The sequence below is a fragment of the Cebus imitator genome, unplaced genomic scaffold, assembly GCF_001604975.1.
Source record: "Cebus imitator isolate Cc_AM_T3 unplaced genomic scaffold, Cebus_imitator-1.0 Scaffold602, whole genome shotgun sequence".
NCBI classification, from domain to species: domain Eukaryota; kingdom Metazoa; phylum Chordata; class Mammalia; order Primates; family Cebidae; genus Cebus; species Cebus imitator.
In genome coordinates, this window is record NW_016107917.1 from 977031 (window position 1) to 986212 (window position 9182).

Below are 9182 nucleotides of genomic sequence, written 5' to 3' on the forward strand. Positions count from 1 at the left end.
TATGTGGTGAATTACGTTTATAGACTTGCGTATGTTGAACCAGCCTTGCATCCCCGGGATGAAGCCTACTTGATCATGGTGGATAAGGTTTTTGATATGCTGTTGTAACCGGCTTGTCAGTATTTTATTGAAGATTTTTGCATCTATGTTCATCATGGATATTGGCCTGAAGTTTTTTTTCTTGTTGAGTCTCTGTGGGGTTTTAGAATCAGGATAATATTGGTCTCATAAAATGATTTGGGAAGAATTCCCTCTTTTTGTATTGTTTGGAATCGTTTCAGAAGGAATGGTACCAGCTCTTCTTTGTATGTCTGGTTGAATTCGGCAGTGAACCCGTCTGGACCTAGGCTTTTTTTGGGAGGTAAGCTCTTAATTGCTGCCTCAACTTCAGACCTTGTTATGGGTCTGTTCAGGGTTTCGGCTTCTTCCTGGTTTAGGCTTGGGAGGAGGCAAGTGTCCAGGAATTTATCCATTTCTTCCAGGTTTACTAGTTTATGTGCATAGAGTTGTTTGTAATAATCTCTGATGATGGTTTGAATTTCTGTGGAATCTGTCGTGATATCCCCTTTATCATTTTTTTTCTTGCATCAATTTGGTTATTCTCTCTTTTCTTTTCCATTAATCTGGCTAGTGGTCTGTCTATTTTGTTGATCTTTTCAGAAAAGCAGCCTCTGGATTCATTGATTTTTTGAAGGGTTTTTTGTGTCTCTATCTCCTTCAGTTCTGCTCTGATCTTTGCTGTATCTTGTCTTCTGCTAGACTTTAAGTTTTTTAAATCTTACTCCTCTAGCTCTTTCAGTTTTGACAATAGGGTGTCAATGTTTGATCTCTCCTTGCTTCTCATGTGGGCATTTATTGCTATATATTTTCCTCTAGAGACTGCTTTAAATGTGTCCTAAAGATTCTGGTATGTTGTGTCTTCATTCTCATTGATTTCGAAGAACATCTTTATTTCTGTCTGCATTTCATTGTTTATCCAGTCAACATTCTAGAGCAAGTTGTTCAGTTTCCATGAAGCTGTGCAGTTCTGGGCTAGTTTTTGAATTCTGAGTTCTAATTTGATTGCACTGTGGTCTGAGAGACTGTTTGTTAGGATCTCCATTCTTTTGCATTTGCTTAGGAGTGATTTACTCACAATTATGTGGTCAATTTTAGAGTAGGTGTAATGTGGTGCTGAGAAGAATGTATATTCTGTGGATTTGGGGTGGAGAGTTCTGTAAATGTCTATTAGGTTTGCTAGGTCCAGGTCTGAGTTCAAGTCCTGGATATCCTTGTTAATTTTCTGTCTGGTTGATCTGTCTAATATTGACAATGGGGTGTTAAAGCCTCCCACTAAAACTGTGTGGGAGTCTAAGTCTCTTTGTAAGTCATTAAGAACTTGCCTTATGTATCTGGGTGCTCCTGTATTGGGTGCGTATATATTTAGGATCGTTAGCTCTTCTTGTTGCATTGATCCTTTTACCATTATGTAATGTCCTTCTTTGTCTCTTTTGATGAGAGATGAGAATTGCAACTCCTGCTTTTTTTTCTCTCCATTTGCTTGGTAAATCTTCCTCCATCCATTTATTTTGAACCTTTGTGTATCCTTGCATGTGAGATGGGTTTCCTTGATACAGCACACCGATGGGTTTTGGTTTTTTATACAATTTGCCAGTCTGTGTCTTTTGATTGGGGCATTTATACTATTTACATTTAGGGTTAATATTGTTATGTGTGAATTTGATGCTGCCATTTTGGTGCTAGCTGGCTGTTTTGCTCATTAGGTGATGCAGATTCTTCATTGTATTGATTGCCTTTAACATTTGGCATGTTTTTGGAGTGGCTGGTACTGGTTGTTACTTTATATGTGTAGAGCCTCTTTCAGGAGCTCTCGTAAAGCTGGCCTGGTGGTGACGAAATCTCTGAGTACTTGCATGTTCACAAAGGATTTTATTTTTCCTTCACTTATGAAGCTTAGTTTGGCTGGATAGGAGATTCTGGGTTGAAAGTTCTTTTCTTTAAGGATGTTGAATATCGGCCCCCACTGTCTTCTGGCTTGTAGGGTTTCTGCTGAGAGATCTGCTGTAAGTCTGATGGGCTTCCCTTTGTGGGTAACCCGACCTTTCTCTCTGGCTGCCTTAGTATTTTCTCCTTCACTTCAACCCTGGTGAATCTGACAATTATGTGCCTTGGGATTGCTCTTCTTGACGAATATCTTTGAGGTGTTCTCTGTATTTCCTGGACTTGAATATTTGCCTGCCTTGCTAGGTTTGGGAAGTTTTCCTGGATAATATCCTGAAGAGTATTTTCCAGCTTGGATTCATTCTCTTCGTCGCATTCAGGTACGCCTATCAAACGTAGATTAGGTCTTTTCACATAGTCCCGCATTTCTTGGAGATTTTGTTCATTCCTTTTTACCCTTTTTTCTCTATTCTTGCCTTCCCGTTTTATTTCATTGAGTTGATCTTCGACCTCTGATATCCTTTCTTCTGCTTGGTCAATTCGGCTGTTGATACTTGTGTATGCTTCGCGAAGTTCTCGTCTTGTGTTTTTCAGCTCCATCAATTCACTTATATTCCTTTCTATTTTGTCCATTCTCTTTAGCATTCCGTCAAATCTTTTTTCAAGGTTCTTAGTTTCTTTGCATTGGGTTAGAACATGTTCTTTTAGTTCACAGAAATTTCTTACTACCCACCTTCTGAAGTCTGATTCTGTCATTTCATCACACTCGTTCTCCATCCAACCTTGTTCCCTTGCTGGTGAGGAGTTGTGATCCCTTTTAGGAGGAGAGGTGTTCTGGTGTCGGGTGTTTTCATCCTTTTTGCGCTGGTTTCTTCCCATCTTTATGGATTTATCCACCTGTCGTCTTTGTGGTTGCTGGCTTTCAGATTGTGTCTCTGAGTGGACGTTCTGTTGATGATCAGGTTATGTCTGCTTCTTAGTTTTCCTTCTAACAGTCTGGCCCCTCTGCTGTAGGTCTCCTGAGGTCCACTCTAGGCCCTGCTTGCCTGGGGATCACCTGCAGCAGCCTCTGCGTTTTCACTAAGATCTGCAATCCTGAGCTGTTCCTAAATGGCCATCTTGGATCCACCCCGATACTATAATATTTTTTTCCCTTCAAGTTTTCTTCTAGTTTAAGCTCACATTTTTAGCCAGTGTCCACTGGCTTCTGCTTGTCTGTAGAGTGAAACACAGAGACCTGGGCAGGAAGTTTAGAACCAGTCAGAGTGCTGGACCAGCTCGTCTCTTCCCACTTGCTTTTGTTGGTGGTAGAAGAGATCCGCGTTGCCCCGAGTTCCAAACTGTCCTTTCGGGTCGGATCCGTAGATCTTCAGTCTGTGCCTCCCCAGAAGAAAGGGATGGACATGTTGGCCAGGATGGTTCCGATTTCCTGGCCTCCTGACACGCCAACAGCAACCTCCCAAAGTGTTGGGATAACAGGTGTGAGCCACTTCTTTTTTTTTTTTTTTAAACTGTGGGTGTCTTTTTATTAAGGTGAGATCTCTTGGGACCAATGTTTCATGAATAGAGTTGCCAGATAAAATATAAGACGTGGTTAATTTGATATTTCAGATAAACAATGTCTAGTATTTTAGAATAATTGCATCCCAACTATTGCACTGGACACACTAATACTAAAAAATTAGTTTTTGTTTACCTGAAATTTTAATTTTACTGGGGCGTTGTATATATATATATATATATTTTTTTTTACTTTAAGTTCTGGGATACATGTACAGAATGTGTAAGTTTGTTACATAGGTATATGTGTGCCATCTCAGTTTGCTGCACCTATCAACCCGTCACCTAGGTTTTTAGCTCCACATGCATTAGCTATTTGTCCTGATGCTGTCTCTCTTCTCACCCCCACTCCCGACAGGCTCTAGTGTGTGTTGTTCCTTTCCCTGTCTCTATGTTTTCTCATTTTTCAACTTCCACTTATGAGTGAGAACATGTGGTGTTTGGTTTTGTTCCTGTGTTAATTTCCTGACATGATGGCTTTCAGCTTCATCCATGTCCCTGTAAAAGACATTATCTCATTCCTTTTTATGGCTGCATAGCATTCCATGGTGTAAATGTACCACATTTTCTTTATCCACCGGTCTATCACTGATGGTCATTTGGGTTGGTTCCATGTCTTTGCTATTGTGACTAGTGCTGCGATAAATATGCGTGTGCATGTATCTTTATAATAGAATGATTTATATACCCAGTAGTGAGATTGCTGGGTCAAATGGTATTTCTGATTCTCGATCCTTGAGGAATCACTGCACTGTCTTCCACAATAGTTGAACAAAAGCTAAAATTGACAAATGAGACATAATTAAACTAAATAGTTTCTGTACAGCAAAAGAAACTATCATCAGAGTTAGCAAGCAACCTACAGAATGGGAGAACATTTTTGAAATCTACCTATCTGACAAGTGTCCAATATTGAGAATTTACAAAGAGCTTAAACAAATTTACAAGAAAAAAAACAACCCCATCAAAAAGTGGGCAAAGGATATGAACAGACACTTCTCAAAAGAAGACATTTATGTCGCCAACAATCGTGGAAAAAAGCTCAACATTACTGATCATTAGAGAAATGCAAATCAAAAGCACAATTAGATACCATCTCATGCCAGTTAGAATGACAATTATTAAAAAGTCAAAAAACAACAGATGCTCTTGAGGCTGTGGAGAAATAGGAACACTTTTATACTGATGGTGGGAATGTAAAGTAGTTCGACTTTTCATTTTATTTAAGCTTTCTTTGCCGTGCAGAAGCTCTATAGTTTTACATCGTCCCATTTATTTATTTTTGCTTTAAAAAAGTTTTTGCCTTTGCTTTTGGTGTTCTATACAAAAAGATCCTTGTCAAGGCCAATTTCAAAGAGTTTCTTCCCTATTTTTTCTTCTAAGTTCTATAGCTTCAAGTCTTACATTTAAGTTTTTAATGCATTTTCAGTTGATATTTGTGTGTGCTGTAGGATGTGTTCAGTTTATTTTTTTGCAGGCGGATGTCCAGTTGTCCAAACACATTTTTTTTTGAGACAGAGTCTCATTCCATCACTCAAGCTACAGTGCGGTGGCGTGATCTTGGCTCACTACAACCTGTACCTCCCGAGTTCAAGTGATTCTCATGCCTCAGTCCTTCTGTGTCGCTGGAATTAGAGGCATGTGCCACCAAGCCCAGCTAAATTTTGTACTTTTAGTAGAGACGGGATTTTGCCATGTTGACCAGGATGGTCTCAAACTCCTGGCCTCAAGTGATCTACCCACCTAGGCCTTCTAAAGTTCTGGGATTACAGGCATGAGCCATCACACACAACCCAAGCACAAAAGAGACTATGCTTTTTCCATTGTGTATTCAGGGCACCTTTGTCAAATATTAGTTGGCCAGATATACTTTTTTAAAAAATCTGGGCTCTCAATTCTGTTCCATTGGTCTATGTGTCTGTTTTTATGCCAGTATCATACTGCTTTCATGACTAGAAATTTATAGTATAATTTGAAATCGGAAAGTGTGATGCCTCCAATTTTAAGGTTGCTTTGGCACAGGGTCCTTTGTGGTTCCATAAAAATTTTAATATTAGTTTTTCTATTTCTGTGAAAAATTCTGTTGGACTTAAACTAGTGATTTCCTTGCATTTGTAGATCACTTTTAGAAGTATGGACATTTTAATAATACGAATTCTTTCAATCCATGAACACAGTATATCTTTCCATTTATTTTTGTTTTCTTCGGTTTCATCAATGTTTTATAGTTTTCAGTGTACAGATGTTTCACCTACTTGTTTACTTTTATTCGTGTGTGTGTGTGTGTGTGTGTATAATATATCTATATATACACACACACACAAACACATATAAGTATATATACATACACACATATGGAGTCTCACTCAGGCTGGAGATCTTGGCTCACTGCAACCTCCACCTCCTGGGTTCAAGTGATTCTCCTGTCTCAGCCTCCCAAGTAGCTGGGATTACAGGCACATTCCACTATGCCCAGTTAGTTTTTGCAATTTTAGTAGAGACAGGGTTTCACGATGTTGGGCAGGCTGGTCTCAAACTCTTGACCCCAAGTGATCCCCCTCCTCAGCCTCCCAAAGTGCTGGGATTACAGGTGTGAGCCACTGTGCCCAGCTATTTTATATATTTTTGATGCTATTGTAAATAAGATTGTTTTCTTAAATTTATTTTTGGATATTTTATTGTTAGCATAAAGAAATGCTACTGGTTTTCATGTGTTGATTTTGTAACCTGCAACTTTACTGAAGTAATTTATTAATTTTAAGAGTTCTTTGGTGGAGTCTTTAGGATCTTCTATACATGGGATCACTTGGTCCCATGGAAACAGTTTTTTAGCTCTTACATTTAGGCTTTTGATGCATTTTGAATTAATGTTTGTATATGATGTAAGGTAAGAATCTGATTTCATTCATTTGTATGGGGAAATGCCGCTTTCCTAGCACCATTTGTTGAAAGGACTGCCCTATCACCATTAAATGGTCCTAGCACCATTGTCACAAATAATTTGATCATATATGACAACATTTATTTCTGGGTTCTCTATTCCATTCCATTGTTCTATATGTCTATCTTTATTCCGGTTCCACAGGTTTTGATTACTGTGGTTTTGTGATAAGTTTTGAAATCAGAAAGTAGAAATCCTCCAACTTTGTTCTTTGTTTTCAAGTTGGTTAGGGCTTTTGGGATCCCTTGAGCAAAGTCCATATCAATTTTAGGATGGATGTTTCCATTCCTGCAAAATACTTGGTTGGGATTTTGGGTTTTTCTTGAGACAGGGTCTCAGTCTGTCACCCAGGCTGGAGTGCAGTAGCCCAATTACAGTTCACTGCTGCCTCGACCTCCCAGGCTCAGGCATTCCTCCCACTTCACGCTCACTAGTAGCTGAGACTATAGGCATGCACCGTCATGGCTGCTAATTTTTGTGTTTTTGGTAGAGACAGGATTTTGCCATCCTTCCCAAGCTGGTCTCAGACTCCTAGGCTCATGCAATCTGCCCGCCTCAGTCCCCACAAAGTGCTGGGATTACAGGTGTGAGCCACCACACCTGGCCTTGGATTTTAATGGGGATTAATATCTGTAAATCTGTAGACCACTTTGGGAATATCAACATGTCATCAATATTTAGTCTTCCAACCTGTGAACTGTTTACATTTTTAAATAGAATGTACTAGTGTATTATTTGTGTAATCAAACATAAACAAGTTTTTAGAAAGAGGTTTTGGCAGAGGAACTAGTAAATTTCTCATGCCTTTTCATGTAACTTGACTGGATCTCAGTAACCAATTTTTAAAGCTTGCAATCAGTTCTGGGGAAAAACATAGATATTAGGAAAGAAATGATCATCTGATTATATGTGTTAATAGAAAATGTTTATGGCTTAATAATCTGAAACTAAATTAAATCATGTAATATTGACAAATTAAGCTTATTTAGGCATTTAATAGCGTTACCTGAACTCAGATATGCTTTTATCTGGCTTATTTTGCTCACAGTGAAATAAAATTTAGTCCCATTGATCAATAACCAGTTTTTCTATTCACATTGCTTAAAATTGTTTCTCATTGTACAGAGAATCCGTTGGGTTTCATTTCCTGGATGTTATTCGTGAACGTTGTAACTCATCAGAAAATATTGGAAAAGCTCACCTATTCTATATTGACATGCTTTTACAAAGAAAGGAAGAACAGCTTGCCAAGGAGAAGATTGAAGAAATCATTTTAGGTCAGTAGGATTTTTGCATGTGTTTTAGAAAGGTATTAATTTGTGTATAATTCGTAGATGGCAGATTAGTAGCAAAATCCTCAAGTCAATGCATTTCTTTCACTTCCTTTTTTCTTTCCTCCCTAATGGTCTTTCAACAGTAACACCTCACCTGTCCACATCCCACAAATTGGGCACGTGGAACAAGAAACTAAGCAAAAATAAGAAAACATCATTGAAAACAGAAAAACTTCTGAGCTTAAAGCTCGCATGTAGTGGAATATTGTGAAGTTACAAGCCTAATTTGGTATCTCTAGTTTGATCTCAAATAAGCTGTGTACTTTTGGACAAGTCAATTTCTCTGGACATTGATTTTTTTCAACTATAAAATATTGATTGTGAACTAAACTCATGGTTTTCAACTTCTTTTCAGCAGCAGGATCCTTTTGTGATGCAATCTTATATGCTCCACCCTGAAAGAAATAGATTAGCTTTTCTGGTTGAAGGAGAGATGTAGAGACACATCTATATTCTCTGCATTCCCCTAATCCTCTGCCTCCCTGAAGAACTTCTGTACCCTGAAGAACACAGATAGTATGGTCCCTTTCTTAGAAAATTTTCTTAACCATCTCGTCCTCTCAACTAAGTGCATGTAGAGATGTAATTCGATTGATAGTCACTAAATGCTAACTCTGGAACTTATTCTGAATGGTGGCATTTTTGGTGATGTGTTGCTTTCTTCTAAATACTATACCACATTGTTTGAATTTTATTTATTTATTTATTTATTTTTATTTTTTAATTACATTTTACGTTTTGGGGTACATGTGAAGAACAGGCAAGATTGTTGCATAGGTACACACATGGCAGTGTGATTTGCTGCCTTCCCCCGCATCACCTATATCTGGCATCTCTCCCATGCTATCTCTCCCCAACTCCCCACCCCCCACTGTCCCTCCTCTATTTCCCCCCTACAGACCGCAGTGTGTGATGCTCCCTACCTGTGTCCATGTGTTCTCATTGTTCAACACCCAGCTATGAGTGAGAACATGTGGTGTTTGATCTTCTGTTCTTGTGTCAGTTTGCTTAGAGTGATGGTTTCCAGGTTCATCCACATCCCTACAAAGGACATGAACTCATCGTTTTTGATGGCTGCATAGAATTCCATGGTGTATATGTGCCACATTTTCCCTGTCTAGCCTATCTCGATGGGCATTTGGGTTAGTTCGAGGTCTTTGTTATTGTAAACTGTGCTACAATGAACATTCGTGTGCACGTGTCCTTATAGTAGAATGATTTATAATCCTTTGGATGTATACCCGGTAATGAGATTGCTGGGTCAAATGGAATTTCTATTTCTAGGTCCTTGAGGAATCGCCACACTGTCTTCCACAATGGTTGAACTAATTTACACTCCCACCAACATTGTAAAAGTGTTCCTATTTCTCCACATCCTCTCCAGCATCTGTTGTCTCCAGATTTTT

General features: G+C 38.8%; 1 protein-coding gene across 1 annotated transcript in view; it reads left to right on the forward strand.

Annotated features, from left to right (window-relative positions):
• Nucleotides 1-9182, forward strand: part of LOC108294777 (testis-expressed protein 11) — a gene marked incomplete at its 3' end in the record, with an annotated part of 231744 nt that overhangs the window by 177885 nt on the left and 44677 nt on the right. The window contains exon 14 of the mRNA XM_017516729.2: nt 7568-7719. Coding sequence (XP_017372218.2) covers nt 7568-7719 — 152 coding nt within the window. The remainder of the gene's footprint in view (nt 1-7567; nt 7720-9182) is intronic.